This window comes from Apostichopus japonicus, chromosome 9, assembly GCF_037975245.1.
Source record: "Apostichopus japonicus isolate 1M-3 chromosome 9, ASM3797524v1, whole genome shotgun sequence".
NCBI lineage: Eukaryota > Metazoa > Echinodermata > Holothuroidea > Aspidochirotida > Stichopodidae > Apostichopus > Apostichopus japonicus.
This window is the reverse complement of record NC_092569.1, coordinates 3,138,669-3,157,380: the sequence shown is the minus strand read 5'-3', so window position 1 is coordinate 3,157,380 and position 18,712 is coordinate 3,138,669. Positions and strand designations below refer to the sequence as shown.

Sequence of the window (18,712 nt, the reverse complement as noted above, 5' to 3'; positions counted from 1 at the left end):
AGAAAAGTGGAGAACTATTGTTGTGTTGATTGTGTCCTCAGTTTCCTGAATGGGGAGGGTGGGGGAAGGGGGCATTATTTTTTCTTTTTTCACACATTAGAACTGGGATAGTTTAAGATATTGATTCTTTTTAATGGCTCTTCAGCAGTTTCCTGAATGGGGTGGGGAAAGGGGCATTATTTTTTCATTTTTTCTTTTTTCACACATTAGAACTGGGATAGTTTTAAGTTATTGATTCTTTTTAATGGCTGCTTCAGTATTTAAATAAAGCTTTATAGGGAACATTCATAAGTCTGAAGCTTTTGATGTTTGCGGTTTCCTTTAAGTATGTGTATAATGACCATAGATTTGAGGAAATAGTCCACGACGAGGTAATAAGTAACGAGAATAACATCAACGACGTAGCTTGCCAAACCGAAGGAACGTCTAATGCATTTGCAATATTATTACACGAAGTAGGTATGAAAAGATAAAGGTGTGGACACAAAGTTTAGGGATTGGGAGTGTTTGGGGTGGGGGGGGAAGGACACAAAGTTTAGGGATTGGGAGCGTTGGGGGGGAAGGGGAAAGGACACAAAGTTTAGGGATTGGGAGCGTTGGGGGGGGAAGGGGGAAAGGACACAAAGTTTAGGGATTGGGAGCGTTGGGGGGAGGGGGAAAGGACGTTATTGTTAATACTTCTTTTCAGACATAGGAGTTGGGATGGTTGAAGTTATTAATTCTTCGAATGGTTCTTCAGTATTTAAATACAGCTTTATTTTTGAACATTCATAAGTCTGAAGCTTTGCCGTTGGTCAGAAAAATCGAGGAAATGCCGTCTCAAAATTGTGAAAAATTGAAGCATTTTACCTGATTATTATTCCATATTGTTAGGTGGAAGACCCATCCCATATGAATATCCTGTCCATATCTGAAGCTATGGTTAATTTAATGTACACAATATTGAACGAACTGTGAAACCTTGTCTTACTTTAGGAAGTGTCCCCAACGAGACCATTCCCTATGCTGTGGTCAGATGCTTTTACAAAAATTATCACTACAATTAAAAATAAAATTTGTAAATGTCTTTGCGATACAACATGCTATGAAATGTGTGACGATGTCGACCTTTTTTCAGCAATTCTACCGTTAATTAATTTGCTTTCTTTGTAAAGCGCCTTGAGCAGTGACTTTTGTCTACTTGATTTGGCGCTATGTAAGTCTCATTTATTATAATGATTATTATTATTATTATTAAAGCTTCTCAGCTTTAGTCACCAGAAGATCCCTTTAATCTCTGGTGTTGACTTGTTCACCGTATCCCTTTAAGCTTTTGTACAGTCCATTTGCATTGCTGTATCAACACATACATGATCTTAAAAGAAAAATCAATAAGTTTAATTAATTTGGCAGCAGTAGGGAAATGGCATGGCTCTGCACAGTGTTGTTTGTCATTGATTCAGCCATATTGTGTGGAAATGGTCAATACGTTATTCCTCCTATTGTGCTCACCCCTTCCACGAAATTGCTGGTCTATCTGCACTTTTTTGTCATCTCCTGTTCCTGGTCTAGCCTTGGATGTGCATTTGCAGTTTTATAAATCTCTCTATTCATGGGAATAAGTGATCTCTTTGTCAAGCCCATTCATTATTGAAAAGTATTTCAAAAAATTCCCACTACATGTGTTGTCGTAAACTTTGACACCTTAGCTGCAAATTTGAACCAATGATATAAAACATTGGAATGCAATCTTACACTGTGGCCCATAGCAACATATTCCTATTGATAGCTGACATATATGCAGCAGAATAGGTCCCAATGTGTTTGTGTGTGGTATATTGTTTGGGAGGTGGGTGGGGAGGGGGCGGGTGTTGGAGGAGAGAAACCACCGGTCAAACATCTCTGACCAGTCTTATAGTGATTGGTGTGTATTTAAAGAAATAATGAATTTGTGAAAAGACAGGTCAAAAGGTAAACCCCTTACCAGCTAAAGTTACCTGTGGGAAACGTAATTTTTTTTGGCCCTATTTGTCTTTGAGCTTAGCTATTTCTTTTCTAATTTGTCTGGATTTTTGGGCCCATGAATTAAAATTAAAAAAACGTCCTCTCTTTCCTGACCTTTGCAAAGCTGCATTGTCGTGCTTTACTAGTAGGACGATTGAGGGAGTCAACGTATAAAGTCAACAGAGGTTTGTTGCACATCATTTCTGTCCTTCAAACGCCATCTTGTTGATTATTTATTCCCCAAAATACAATTTGAAAAAGCCCAAAACGCTTTGTTTACTTTTCACAAAGTTTGCATAGTTCTTTATTAATAAATTGAATTCTTGTTGCAAGAACCCGTCCGACATGCATGTGTGTATATAAACACAGGTACAGTCTTCTCTGTTACGTAATATGCTGCATCATCAGCTACTTCGTCGCAAGCTTAAAAAGGCCTAAAACAGCCGTTTTAATCCCAGTAGATGTAAGGATTATAGTCTTGGCAGGAAGCCAAACTGAATTAATGCTCTATTCTCCTTAATTAGGCACCTCGGTTGCAGTACGATGTAGTTATTAGCTGTTAATGACACCATGCCTGCCCTCATTATCACGCCAGTATAACTGAAATCTTTACTATTTCTCATATTTTAAATTACTTCAATTAATGTTTGAATCTTAAAATAGAGGAGTCCTTTGGGCTTAGCTCTCTAAGTGGTCTCTCTTTGTTTATATTCGAGTTTGTTTGTTTTTGGCAAAGTCATTCTGTTGTATTTTTGTTTCAACTCTGTTCCATGGCCTATAGAACTATTTCATGATCAGCTTGTCATTATTTCAGACACCTATTCAAACTTCGCCCCGATATTCAGTATATTTTGTTGTGTGTGATAATCTCATTCCCAAATCTGGTGGAAAGTTTTCGAGAAAGCTCTTTCCTGTGTCCAAGATTAACACACTTTAACATTTGATTAATCTGAGAGGAAACTCATTAAATACATGCAAACTATGTATGACGTAGAGTGTTTGCATTCATCATCAAAATTCCTTATTTTAGGCTCTTAATAGTTTAATCCCTAATTACACGCCCACATATATCATTTGAAGAAAATGTGATGTTCGTCTTTTCAAAGATGACCAAAAATTATGTAACAAAAAAAAATCGCCTTCTAAGGCCACAAACCTGTGTTCAGTGGCCTTGAAACAAAGGTTGTAAACACAAAGGGATAACATAACAGAAAATTAGGCACTCACTCCCTTTACCTCATCAATTTGCATACTTAACTAATGTTTATTCATTAATAAAGTTAGAATTCACAAAAGACTTGTGATATGGTCGATCTTTGATGTCAGAGTTTCTATGGGAGTTGCATCTAGTTTTCATGATTTCTAATGCCTATTAGAGTGATTAGGACAATGTTGTCGATTGGTGTCCGTAGACTCTTTTAAGTCTTGAATTAGCCTAATGAATGAATGCATACAGCTTTTCTAGTACTGTAACAACTCCTTGTAGCTTTGCTTGTTTGTACTCTGCTAAATTACGTCTGTGAACTCCTTTCCCACCTACATACTAATTAATTTTATTTAGAGTCGGCAACATGTTGCGTCAGTAATTGAAGTGTCTTAGCTCTCATCTTCGTTGTGAGTGAAAACGGTTTGGATTAGTTGAACAGACCTGCCGGGAATAAATACGTTTGGGTCATGTTGAAGGAGGGGAACATAAGACAGTGGAAACAGCTCAAGATTAATTGTGTTTACAATGTTTCACACTATTATACAAATAATGAATGGTTATGAGTGCAATAGTGCAAATATTTCATGAGTTGAAAGATGGAATGTTCCATTCAACGAGGCGCAGCCCAGTTGAATGGAACAAATTACATCTTTCAATGTATGACATATTTGCACTATTGCACGAATGGAAACCATTCCTTATTTGTTTTATACAACACCTTCAAATTTGGATATAATTGGATGTCAAATGCACTCATGCAACAGATTGTTTTGAATAGACAGGTTTATCTGCTCTCTTACCATTGAAAAAAAGTGCTATCGAAAAAGTATAACACATGGTTCTATTTCATAGAGTGCAATAGAGCGGATTTTGCATGCAATTGACGAGCAATTGACCAATCAAATGGCCGGAATATAATTAGGTGTTGTATAAACTCTATTGATCATTTACCACACAGTCAGCCCCGGGTCCAGAATTTATCAATTACAATCCTAGGTGGGCTCGCAGCATATACTGTACACCTCGACAGTGGCATTTCTTTAACATTTTATACTAATCCTAATACTTTCTAGCAGTTGAAAAAGAAAAAGACCCCCCTTTAATTACTTGTGGACAAAAACATTGCACGTTTGGCTTCTTTGTTGTTTATACCTAATGCATATAGCTTCACATCCACCCCCCCCCCCCCCCACCACCCGGAGTTCTGACTCAGGGTATTTGTGCAATACAAGTGAAGATAAGCTACCCAAGAGTAACTAGTCTGACTTTCACTTTCAAATCCAAATGAAAATTGTTTTTGCCATCAAAGTGACTATACCTATTATGTATGTATGTATTTTTTGTGAAGATTGGTAACCATTGCCAGGTGCTTTATGGTCAGTCACGAACAGCCGTTTTAGAAAGCGGTCTGGTACAAATATTCATTCTAAACATGTTCATAAATCATTAGTAACTTCTAAATAAAAAGTTAATTTTGTTTGTTTGTTAAGGTTACATCACCAAAAACAAAAGGACAAATTGTACTCTATTGTGTAACATTTTCAAATTTATTTTGATTTTCATCTTATTTACATATATATATACATATATTTCTGGTAATAAACTCTATCATAACATGCAGTTAAAACTTAGACTTTGCATCTTATAATTTTAAGATAATTGTTAAGTCTCTATGTCTATCAGGAGCTTATCAAGAGCGTTTGCCCTGATGACATCACAGGACCACGGTCTGTGATCCAACTTCCAGGAGAAGTTAGCCAGTCGGACTCGGTTACATTCAAATCGACCAGATCTTGAAATAGAGAAAATATATTGAGACGGGGTTTTCAACATAACAGTAGAGAATATTTTCTGTCTCTTTTAATATAAGCTCAACATTGCTCACCACAGAATATCCCTTTTTACTGCTTTTTCAGAAAAGGGTGAGTTGAACTGTCCAATGAATGGCGCAGAATTATAGCAAACTTTTAAACCATAGCAAATTAATTCTGGCGTTATCGTCATACAATATCTGAACAATAACAGAGCTTAAAGGGTGACGCTCATTTAAAGATGCGCTGTTCTTTTTACATAAATGTAATGTTTTAAAAAGGCACAAATTCGAGAACATTATCAGTATCTGAAAGCTACTTTATTCCAAGGAGTTTATCACCAAAGAAGAGATATAAGTTTAAACTAAACCACTCATAGGATGATATCAGGCACAGACAATAATTATATCTCAATAGTTTGTAGACCCTTAGAAAACACTGCTTGAAGCATTTGAATCTGGATTACCTAGTCTATCACACAGACCATTTAGGTATTAGTTCCTCAGATGCAGCACAAGACTCAACCGGGGGGGGGGGGGGGAGACATTATTGGCCTCCAACAACATGTTTTACAATGATTAAAAGGAAGTGAAGACTCTCGCACAAAGAAGCGTCTGATGCCGGTAAATCTGACCTAGTTTCGAATGAGGTGTAACAGAAGTGTTAGACACCACCATCGATCCCAGAAAATGCACACACAGCTTGCTACCGTCGGTAATTAGACACTAGTGTACAGTCGGTACATACAGCAGCGGTCATCACCCACAGCACAGTGTACATAGCACCGATGGACATCTCAGGTCTAGATAAAAGATAACAAGGTATCAGGTTGATCATTACTGTCTGCATTTTGTAGCGACACGAACAGAACGTCACTTGCAAGCAACGGAAATTCGACTTTTTCAGATGGCCACACACGGTTTGGGGCGAGTCTTCAATGCCTTTAACAAATTTGTGAAAAGTAAATGTGGGCCAATGTCATCCAAGGGTGCTCTGCGGTTTATACAAAGGTTTTAAGCGATATGTTATGGCTGATCAGCTATATGAAATCATTTAATATTGTGTATTAGGATTGACATTTAGACCTGCATGGGAAGAGCCGACTTCATCATAAATTTTGCCTTGAAGTCCACATTCCAGAGATCTAGCTATAAACTTTAAAGTTGGAATATATTTAAAAACCAGTATCAGAGCTCTTGGATTGTGACCTACCAAGACTCAAATTGGGCCTAAAGTTGTCCTTCAAGAGAAAGTGAGTTACCTAAAAACGTTTTAATGGATTGCTTTAGCTCATCAAAAATCCAACTTGGAATAGAGATTTAGACGTTCCGTGTATAAAAGGTTTGCGAAAGGAATAATAGAACAGAACCTTACATTAAAATCTGTGGGACAATTTTTTTTACTGCGTTGCATGGTCGTTCAATTTTTAATTAGGAAGAACGAAGAAGTTGAACCAAGTAGATCTATTATTTTATGTCTAAGTAGATTTTTAGGATAATGCAATTAATGTGGAAATATTTGAGTCGTTTTTGGTTTTCAGTGTGCATCCCATGTGTATAGCCAGCCACATACATTCACAAAGCTTTCACCATGGAGGTTTAAAACCTTCAAGAAAATCTTGTTTCTTCTGAATACCAGAGTCAAAAACCGGCCAACAATTGAAGCATATTTTGGAATGGGTCTTCAATTCGGTACTTCCAGCTGATTTTACCAAACCTGTTCACCAGATTAATTTCCAATACTAATATGGCAGTTGGTCATAGTATTAAAGGTATGGGAGGGGGGGGGGAGAGGAGGGGGTTGCACAAAATGAACAGTGAATAGATGTAGCAGTCAATAAGTTATATTCTTGTGAATTTGCTGCCCAGATGCTTTTACATTCAACTGCAAATTAGAAATTTCACAAAGGTTGACCTTTTTCTTTAATATATTTGAAAAAATTGTCTATGGCTTGCTAATAGTTTGTGCCAAATCCATCACAAACCAGACCTGTGCCTTAATTGTCCTGTTTGTACATCAAGTTCAAAGCAGATGTGCCTGTTGTGGCATAGAATGCAATTTTTAATAATGGTGAAAGAATCGTAAAAGATAATCACGCCTTTGGCGATTACAAGAATAACAATGCACCAGTAACTTGGTGGAATCTTGCAGGAAGTGTAATTAAATTTTACCCTGCTTCTATTTTGTCATCCCCCCCCCCCCCATAGAATGGAGCAATTGCTTCCTCTCAATCTTAGACATGTTAGAAAGACCAAATTATCACCGATAATAGAACAGTTAGACTTTCATTCTATGGCCAATCTCAGAGGCCTTAAACTTTGGTATAGTGCAGGTGATCCAGATTTATAACGGAATACTTTAAATTACAAGTGAAATATGCAAATGTTTTTCCTGAACAAATCACTGTGAGATAATTGAACTTGTATTTCTTGGATTAATGAATCATTAAATCCCACGTTTCCCTCCTCTCCCCTACCAGGGTTTCTTCAGAGTTGTGTGGAACATTTAAGCGATCCTGGGTCTGTTCAGAAAGGTACCACACCTCATAACCAACTCCCCCTCCAACCCCCCCCCCCCACACCACCATTCCTCCACATGCAAATGATCCGTTGAGATTTTTAGGTTAACCCCTTAAAGTGGCCTGCTGGCATCAGTTCAAAGAAGTTCTACACCTTAAAGTTCTGTGAAATGCTTTTTGAAATTCTGGGTTGAACATGGTATAGATCGGAGGGTTTAACATGGAATTGAAATAACCCAACCAGAGAGCCACACTCTGAAACCATCTCGGTATCTGGCAGGAATTGCAGAAGGGTATCAGAAGGGCCAAGCTAAAAAATGGCAGCCAACAGATCAGAAATATTCCCGTGACAATAGCCAGTGTCTTGGCTGCCTTTTGTTCTCGAGCTGTGGCCATCGCTTGCTTCTCTGCCTGGAATCTCTTCAAAGCCGTGTAATGCGCTGACTGTTTAGAGATGGGCAGGGACGTGGCCCTGGTCTTCTTTCCGATTCTGGGGGTGTGCGCTTCGGCGTTTAACGTCGGATCGGATTTGACGGAGTCCGGTTGTAGGAGCGTCTCGTCCCGTAGGCCGTTCATCAAAGCGGCGTGCTGGTTTTGTCTCCCTTGGATTATACTGGAATTGGTCAAAGCTCTCATGTGGTACCTCTCCCTCTCATCTTCGATTTGAGAACCGCTCCCGTTGAGGGTCTGAAGAGAGGAATCGACGTACTTTGCGAGACTCTTGCCTCGAATCCTCCGCCTGGCCTCGAGGAAGATGAGCCAGTAGACAACGAGCATGATCGTCATGGGGATGAAGAAGGCTCCGAAGGTTGAGAAGATGGTGTAGTATTTATCCTGAGATACCTGGCAGGAGGGGAATTGTTTTTCCTTTGGAGTCTTCCATCCGAGGAGCGGGGCAATCGAAATAGTCGTGGACAAAACCCAGACGGCGCTGATCATCATCAGCATGCGTCTAGGGGTCCGCTTGTCGTTGTAACTGAACGGATAGCTGATTGACCAGAACCGGTCCAGAGCGATGACGCAGAGGTTCAGGATGCTCGCGGTGCAGCATAGAACATCTAAGGATACCCAGATATCGCAGAGAGGGTGACCCAGAGTCCCCGCCGGCGTCAGCTCCTTTAACAAACTCAAGGGCATCACACCGATGGCCACAGTCAGATCCGAGATGGCGAGAGATATGACCAAGAGGTTCGCTGTCGTCCGTAACGATTTGCAACTGATGATGGCTACCAAGGTCAGAGTGTTTCCGAATATTGTGATAATAATGATAAAGGCTATTAGAAGTATGAAAGGTAGATGCCATTCCTCGTAGCACACAGCAAAATGTCCAGTTAGGTTGCCGCAGCCAGACGGGGTCGGATAGATGCCCGGTGAGATGGTCCCTGCAACCGATGAGGTAGTGATATTCTCTGAGGTGTCCATGTTTTCTCGTTTGCACTTTACGGATGTTATTTACCATCAGTGGTTATCGCTTCCTGCAAAAATTTCAAAAATGATAACAAATCGTAGTTTAAAACTGGAGAATGAAGATTCTTTCAACTTACATTTTTATATATATGTATATATATATTTTTTTAAATGCAATTCAATCCACATTGATCAATCCCTGTTGATGTTTGGTTATAATGTATTCCTCAGAGAACTATTAAATGGGAGCTTTTGCACATTGTTTTCTTCTGATGTTGTTTTTATATTTATTATCTGTTAAATTAACTTTTATAGTAAAACTGCCATGCCACAAAATGTAAGTTAACTTTGATATGTCTAAGTGTCACGAGATCAGGGTGCATACACATTCCTGTCCGTTTGGTTTAAGATTGGAATATTGGTAGACTTTATGATATAGGTTTGTTACGTAAAGTGTTTTGGTAGGCTTACAATGCGCTGGCTTAGTCTGAGAAGATGTAACCAAATTTGCATATATTTATAAGCTTTAAAACAAGAGTTGTTATTTTTATCAAGATATGTAAATTATCAGCTGATTGCATAATTTGGGGTTTAAAGTAAAAAAATATTCCATATTTATGCATTTGTCCTATAAAACCGGTGAACTAAATCATGGTATCATGGTATATACGTAGCATCGGTGAACCTTTGACCTGGAAGTGCACATTCTTTAGCTGCTTCAGCATTGAACCTCGGTGTGTGTGTGTCTGCGTGTGCAATCTCTGACCTCAGGAGTTCCACTCAGCACTCATTCGTGCATTGTCATGAATATTCTTTGAAATTTGTTGTCATTATTATTTTTCCGGCTGTCAAGGTTTCCAAGCCCTTCTCTCTCCTGTTCACTCACTTGAAGGACTCAACAAATTGATAAGTGGTGATGATTTGATTATATGGCACATCTCCCGTTGTTAACAGCTAGTTTTACTGGAGCTCTCCTGTTCTAAATGACCTTTTATCGGTATTAAAAGTAAATCCCATAGTTATTCGCCACAGAGAGATTTTGAGATTGCTCTTGTAGTCTCAGCCGTCTTTAGTCTTACATTAGAAATAATTGAAAACCGATTTGCATATCTATATATATATATATATATATATATGTAGAAATGAAAACGTAATGAGAAGGAAAATCCAGAACAGTGAAAAAACTTCCAGCCTCCACCGGGATTTGAACCCGGGCCTCCCGCTTTGTACGCGGACACCCTAACCAACTAGGCCATGGACGCTGATTGTATGAGAGAGATTACATGAGAGAGAGAGACATATATTCATTCATTGCACACTGTATCCTCTCAGCTAAACATATGAATGTTGTTTTCATACAATGTATATATGTCATGTAGTGCTCAGTTTTCTGCAGGCTTTTCTTTTTATTTTAATGTATATTGTATACATTATTTGTGGGAGGAAACAGAGAAAACTGTCTTCAAAAGCTGTTGTTAACAACAGTGTCTGGTTATCTGTACTGATAATCCCACTCGTAGATTTGTACTCATGTACAAAGTATAGGAACTAGTGCAAAAAACAATGTAGTTGTACTGACGCGTTATTAATTATATATTGTACTTGTACTCATTTTAACTCTTTTTCTGCTGGTACTCACGCTGTTGTAGTTATACTCATACTGTTGTATTCAGACTCATGCTGTTGTTCTCGTACTCATGTCGTCGTACTCATACTCATGTCGTTGCACTCATACTCATACTGTTGAACTCGTTCTCATACTTTTGTACCTGTACTCACATTGTTGTACTGGTACTCATACTGTTGTACTGGTACTCATACTGTTGTACTCGTTCTCATACTGTTGTACTGGTACTCATACTGTTGTACTCTTACTCATACTGTTGTACTCGTTCTCATGCTATTGTAACCTTACTCTTGCTGTTGTACTCTTACTCATGCTATTGTGCTCTTACTCATACTGTTGGAAACATACTCATAACGTTGTATTCGCCCTACAAGTCTTCTTGACACTTACTCCTCTCTATACGATACTACCAATGTTTTATGGTATTGTTTATAAAGGAATTAGAAAATTGCTTTTACATCGGGAATTATATATATATACCTGATTTGGTATAAAGCAGCATTCACTTTAAGTTCTTTTCTAGGCTTTTGAAATGTTGATGTTAACATTGACAATTTACATCTGCAAAGGTTACAAGTGAACTCTGTAATATTATACATTTATAACTTTGTATCATTCCTCAGCTGTCTGTTAATCAAATAAGGTTAATACTCAGCCTTTAATACCAATTGTAACTACTTGAAACACAACTCTAAAAAATTTGCATAAAGACCATCGCCTCACACATTGCCATCGATGTAAATACAGACCGAAATTATTTAAGAACAGCCCTCGTTTCCGCTCCGGTGATCTCATTACCAGATCTCTAGGTTTTTCAATTTATCTACAACCGTGAAAACTGTGCACTTTGAATGACCCCTCATTGACGGAGAGCAAGTTTCTCGTTTCAGAACCCGATGAAAGTTATTGATTCTCGCCACACCGAGTAAAGTTGATTTGAAATGACTATCAAAGCTTAGCAGTGTAGGTAGAGATATCTGCTCACAGCTGGAGCTGGGCATATAAACGTTATACTATCTCTTTTGGCATTGCTTTCACCTTACTCCTTAAATTACGCAAAATTTCAACTTTTTTGGTTCATTCTTTCCCGCGCTCTCTTCTTGGAAAATGGGAACCTGTATTGTCTTCTCTCCCAGTTTAAAAGCCAGCGTTTGTACCTAAATCTACAAGTGCTTGGAAATTTCCTGCAGCATTCCAGAAAAGGCTGAAATGGGTCATCACTTAAAACATGAAAACATTAACTACTAGTTACTACTAGTCACTAATGTAGGAAAACTTGTGAAATTGGACACAAAATATCTTCAAAAGGTTTAGACAATAAGATAAAAATGTGAATTGCCATTTTTTTTTTATTTTTCTAATTTTTATTTTTCTTGGTTTACTGGTTAATAGGCGGTTTATTTAGAGCTGCAAAAATGTTGCAAGCTCTTGGACGGGCCTCCTCATTAAATTATAGAATTATGTGAACTTGTGACCACAAAGTTACAACTCAAAATAGAACTTCAGAGTTGATGATATATATATATATATATATATATATATATATATATATATATATATATGCACAGTTCATATGGAGGGACATTATGTAGGTGAAACAGGGTCTCGGTTCCTCTTCCATATTAATAATCACAAAACAAATGATTATTGATAAATATTTGAAGTGTTTCAAATTGCCAAACATTTCAAAATTGTACTAGCCACTCTCTCAAAACTCTGAAATGTACTGTATTTTAATTGCTTGTAACTTTGAAATCCTTAGATAACTGAGCGTAAAGAGAACAAAGTTGGATATATATTTTTGCATCGCTTCTCACACCACCGATCACAGCAGATACTTGGAGGGGGGTGTGGGAAGGAGTCCCTAAACAACTCCTATGAGTTCCACACACATATGTAATCCATTCATCCTCGTCTGTCTTGCTTCGTCCACTTTCTATCCCATTGTCACTTATTCCATCATTGCCACAGACTTGTATTTATCTTACATCACACTTTCTTTGCGTTAGTTACATCTTGTTATTTTCAAATTTAAAATTCAACAAATGCGAGTATAATTTGCAGCAGTCGGTCCTCTAATGGACCGAAACTCTTCAATGTATTATCTAATATCTAATACAGTACTCGTTATTTGTCAGTAATGAGTGCAATCTTATTTCTCTGTTTATGTTTATTATATATATATATATATGATAAATGACATTAATTCCAGGTGAAGGAGTGCTCGTGAACCTGGGTATAGAGCTGGATAGATATAAATAATGTACACTCGTACAGAGTTTGCGCTATTACTTGAGTTTCATGCTTCTTCGCAATCGTAAGATAGCTAATCTTATTTATATTATTTATATCTATATATATATATATATATATATATATATATGTATGTATATATGTTTATGTATGTATGTATGTATGCATATATATATGTATGTATGTATAAGTGTGTGGGTGGGTGTGTTTACTTGTATGTGGTGAAGTAGAGAGTTGTGTACAGAAATTGAAGGATTTGAAATATTGGGTTGCAGACCTGCCAATCTGTCTTTCACTGATATAGGGAGATTTACAATGTTTTTTATTAATTTTGCAATCCAGAAATTGAGAGAGATTAGAGCATAGAACAGAAAGAATTTGCCAAATTGCAGCTTAATGCAAGATATAAAAAAATGATATAAAAGTGTAGACATTGAATCATATTAGGTTTTAATCTTCAACTCTGCAAGAATGTACGCAAGTGCAACTTTCTCACAGTAGTGTGGCTTACGTTAAAATGCAATTGCATAAGCTTTTTATACAATTTAGCCCTGAAAAACGTTTTTTCTCCAGGTTCCTACAACGTTGATACAAACACGCGCACTGCCAATTTCTGATAATTCTGATCCCAATTTAGATTTATGTAGAATGATGGTAATCAAATTTTGCTGGAGGATTAGCATAAAGTCAGGAGACCACCTGGAGACTCAGTAAAACGTTGGCAGGTCTTGAAATAAATTACTAAGTAAATCAAGCTATAATTTTAATTTCTCTATATGCCTGATGTTTTACGAGGGTATCACCAGTGTATGCGAAAAACACTTTTCTTCTAATTTTTTGCCCAAAGACATTCTGTTCTCTCATAGGCGTAGGAGCCTAATTTGATTTGGGGGGGCTGTAACGACTTGCCCAAAAATTATAACCAAAATTTTTCACGCGCTCCACGCGCGTTCAAAAGGTTAATGTGCATATGAAGTAGGCATTCATCGGTTATTACATCACATGCCAATAACATTTTACATCACATGACAATCATTTCTGTGTTATTACCCTTCCATACTGGTTATAATTATTGGGGAAGTCGTTACAACAATAATGATGATAATAATATAAGTTTAACCATTGAATTTCATAATTATCAATTTTTCAGTAGGTGCCCGAAAAATTCTCAGCATATTGCCCGAATTTTCCCCCAAAAAATGGAAAAACACATTGCAAATTATTATTCTTTCAGTAGGTGCCCAAAAAATTCTCAGCATACTGCCAGAATTTCACCAAAAATATGGAAAAACACATTGCAAATTATTATTCTTTCAGTAGGTGCCCGAAAAATTCTCAGCATATTGCCCAAATTCCACAAAAAATAATGGAAAAACACACTGCAAATTATTATTCTTTCAGTAGGTGCCTGAAAAATTCTCAGCATATTGCCCGAATTTTCACCCAAAAAAAATGGAAAAACACATTGCAAATTATTATTCGTTCAGTAGGTGCCCGAAAAATTCTCAGCATATTGCCCGAATTCCACCAAAAAAAAATGGAAAAACACACTGCAAATTATTATGCTTTCAGTAGGTGCCCGAAAAATTCTCAGCATATTGCCTGAATTCCACCAAAAAAATGGAAAAACACACTGCAAATTATTATTCTTTCAGTAGGTGCCCGAAAAATTCTCAGCTATTGCCCAAATTTTTACCCAAAAATTTGGTTGGGGGCTGCAGCCCCCCCCCCCCCCAGCCCCCTGCCTCCAACGCCTTTGTGTTCTCTGTCAAAGGACTGAATATTTAACCATCCAGGGCAGCTATATGCCCAGTAACTCTTGATCATATGGAGGTGTCATCAGGTGTATATAAATCAAATCATTAGCTAGCTAAGGACAGCTTTGTATGTTCTTACAACTCTCCTATAATATGTTCTTACACCTCTCTTATAATCAAAGCTTTGCCTCTACAGTGAACCTGGTAAAACATAGAGACACATCGTTACAGTCTAGAGGTTGTCTGAAAACATTCCAAGGAAAAGAAACCTTTCTTTTTAATATATTTTTGTACACTTATCCTATTCCCGTTGTCTGTTCATATGCACAGAGGATAATGTGGCTTTAAAAGGATTGTCTGGTGGCCCAAAGAAGTTACCTTAAAAAAATAGTAAATAATTTTCCAAACATGTTGTCAAAGTATGAGAACGCTAATGTTGCGTTTGACAGAGAAACGATTTTTTAAACGTTATGGATAGACATTTCAAAAATGATTTGAACAGTACAATACGTGACGTCAGCTCTGCCATAGCAGATTGCGTCATAACCCACCCTCCGCACAGTACCTATACGGTAATCACAACAAAAACCGCATTTGTATACAGATAAATTTCTTCCTTAATTTCCGGTGAAATTTCTTAGAAATTAGATATGTTTTCAAAAACTCCTTAAGCCGCCATGTACTAGATCGGTGGTTCCGTGGTCTTTGTGTAACACAAGGTAAATTTTAACAGCAGACTCTTCGTTGTTTAGGCTTTACATCGCGCTATCCAGCTCCAATGCGAAGAATGTTCGCATGTAGGCTATACTCAAACGTTGACAATCGGACAGTTCTGCGAACCTAAGCTTCTCAGTACTACATTCTGCTCTGACAACGATTCCGATAAATTTCTTCCATGATTTCCAGTGAAATTTCTTATAAATTAGATATGATTTCAAAAACACCTTAAGCCGCCATATATGTAGTAGATCCGTGGTTTCGTGGTCTTTGTGTAACACAAGATAAGTTTTAACAGCAGACTCTTCGTTGTTTATGCATCGCGATATCCAGCTCCAGCGCGAAGAATGTTCGCGTGTATAGGCTACTCTAACGTTTACAATCGGACAGTTCTGCGAAGCCTAAGCTTCTCGGTGCTACATTCTGCTCTTTCGGTGTAACTAATACTTTTCAAGTTTCATTTTACTGCTTATTTGATCCGTGAAGTTTATTTCAGCGATTTCGAAGAACAGTTTATGAACTGTGGTTTGAGTGTGAGTGTACTATGTGCAACGCTATACAAGTACACCAACTGGGCATCGTAGGATATACGTTCGCGAGTATGTACGTTATATATATATTAGGCATCCAATGTGCTTACACGTGAGTTAATTTGCTGCGGAAATGGGAGTGCTAACTTCAAGTCGCCTGTTTTGCCTATTTGCAAGCACTACGTCAATCACCATATGGAAGCGTTCGAACAAACGGTACTTTTGGTGAGAAACTGGTGAATTTGAAAACCAGATTTCTACAAGAAGAAAACGTCGAATGGCGACAATTTTTACATGGTTTGAAAGAGAAAAATAATAACTACAAGGACAATGTATCAAATTCTTTCACCAGACAATTCCTTTAAAGGTGAAACACAGTGCGGTGTTGCACTGTATACACTGTCAGAGCCGTGGTATCAGAAAACACACTACAGTGTTGCACTGTATACACAGTCAGAGCCGTGGTATCAGAAAACACAGTGCAGTGTTGCACTGTACACACTGTCAGAGCCGTGGTATCAGAAAACACACTACAGTGTTGCACTGTATACACTGTCAGAGCCGTGGTATCAGAAAACACACTACAGTGTTGCACTGTATACACAGTTAGAGCTGTGGTATCAGAAAACACACTACAGTGTTGCACTGTAGAACTTGGGTATTAGAAATCATTCACAAGGATGTATGTATGTATGTATATGTGATCTTCCCGCAAGCAGGAACTCGCGAAAGAAGCCATGGAGGCTTGTAGACTCGCAAGCTGACCGAAGCCAATCTCTCGGCACACATCCATTTAACGTCCATGTCAGGAAGTTGTTATTGAACAACACCCTTGCCAGACGACACACATTGCTGTCGGCGGGGAATCGAACCGGGGATCTCATGACTGGGAGACGCCGGCGTTAACCACTAGGCTATACACTCCGCCTATACACTCCGCCTAGGATGCGTTACTGTTTGCAATGACAAACACATCTTTTCTGATAGGTAGAAAAAAATCTATTTTTGTCTTTATATTCTTTAAAACAAGAAGAAAAACCAAAAGAAGCAAAAAATTAAAAGAAATATCAAATTTTACCATTTTGAACTAAGCCCATTGTATATTTGTATAATATGGAGCAATTAAATGTGTATGCTTAGTCCTTAGTTCCCTATGAAATCCTTTTTCAAATATTTGAAATTTGCTCTGCATTGACATTTGTTTTAAACACTTGTGCATAATCCTTTCCATAAGTTTGATTCTTGAGACTTTTGCCTCTCAATGTTCCTTTAAAAAAAATTTAAAAAAAAAAAGTCAATCAAAAAGAAAAAAAAAGGAAACCAAATTTTAATACTATTAAAAAGGAATTTATTCCAAATTTGGATTAAGTGAAGGAATTGAATCTACCTTTTCTGCCTTGGTGTAAAATGGAAAAAAAAATATTCTTTTCATCAAAGTGTTTTCTTTATTCATGTGCAGTTGAAATAACAACATAATTAATAGTAAGAGCCTATACCCATTGCAAAGAAAGGGAGATAGGGTGGGAGAGAAAAAAACAAAACAATTACATAACTTGTTTTTAGCTGTTACGAAAAATAACTTATTTGTGACAGACTTACCTCTATAGTTATTTTCCATTCTTCTTGTCGATAGTTGGTCTTGTTTGTTTGTTAGTTAGTCTTTAAATAGTTGCCGTGAAGTCAACAAGAAATCAGAATCAAAATGTCTCCAGGCAATTAATTATCATAAAAATTCTTGGTCTGGCTTCAAAGCTAATTACCGAATAAAACAGGTATTGTCACAGTCGACTCATTAGATAGAATGAAATGGCTTTGTATCAGGCACATCTTTAACTGATGAGGAGGGTCGTTCCACTTCTTATACAAGGACTAAATCATTCCATTCTTCCTGTCAATGGAAGGACTTTTCCACTTTGGAGTAGGTGTATTTTGCAAGGGTTCATTGAATGGCATTGATTAATGCATTGTGTAGTGTGATCTGGATTTGTCGATAGGTGGCAGACTTTTGAATTTGGTCAGGTCTCGTGGACGTAAATATGCAAATATTTAGACAAAAAAATTATGCAAATGTGGTAAAGAATTATAGTAAACTGATTTGTTGTTTTCATGTGATACAAAAGTGTCCTGTTTCTAGATACATAATTTTGTTACTAGGGGGAGGGGGGGGGGGGGGTTAGTATGCAATCACTGTCAGCTAAATGGAAGATCCCTTAAAGGTTGTGATAAAACAATACAACAGATATAGTCTCTATAGAAGCAAATGTCCTATGACTGTGGTCAATGTACTTCACTCTTACAAAGTTCACCTCATAAAAAAAAAATAGGCTTTAAAGTTTGTTAAGATGCAAACTAGCTGAAGTAATAGCAATTCCTATCTGATAGTAAAAAGTATTAGATGCTATTGCTTGCCAAATGACCCAAGGGTGAGTATAAATTTCATTACCAGTCCACCAGAGCCGCAGATCTCAGTGACTGTGGTAAAGCTTCTTGACCGTGCAAAGTGACCACTTGAATGGGGAAAAGCTAATGTCGTAGACAAGCCCAGGGAAATTAATTGTCTCTTCTAATATATTTCAACAGAGAGGAGAGAGAGACATCTGGTAAACTTTGGATGACCCAGCTTAACTTACCTCTTTAATGATTAAAGATAAGGATTGGATTTCTTGCTCAAAGAGATTCTATGCATGCTACCTAGTGGTGGATCATGGAGGTAGAAACAGATTATAGCTCCATGGGTGGATCAAGTTGGAAAGAGAAATTAAACAGTAGTATTTAGATGAGCGTTAAACTCAGTTAAAAATATTGTCATTCATTAAAAATTAACTCTTGCAGATTCTCCACTTTATTTTTTTAAATTCTCAAAAACACGAGTAAGAACTAGAAGGTTCAAAACAGAAAGCAA

The 18,712-nt window shown here is 37.5% G+C and overlaps 2 protein-coding genes across 2 annotated transcripts in view; one reads left to right on the top strand and one right to left on the bottom strand.

Moving 5' to 3' along the window:
• Window positions 1–18,712, top strand: part of LOC139973495 (laminin subunit alpha-2-like) — a 149,907-nt gene that overhangs the window by 119,191 nt on the left and 12,004 nt on the right. The gene's annotated exons all lie outside the window — the stretch shown is intronic.
• LOC139974191 (5-hydroxytryptamine receptor 1A-like) lies at window positions 4,706–17,938 on the bottom strand. The gene is made up of 2 exons (XM_071981156.1): window positions 17,410–17,938; window positions 4,706–8,994 (listed from the first exon to the last, which is right to left on the bottom strand). The coding sequence occupies exon 2, from the start codon at window positions 8,939–8,941 to the stop codon at window positions 7,652–7,654; it is 1,290 nt and encodes a 429-aa protein (XP_071837257.1). The 5' UTR covers window positions 8,942–8,994; window positions 17,410–17,938; the 3' UTR covers window positions 4,706–7,651.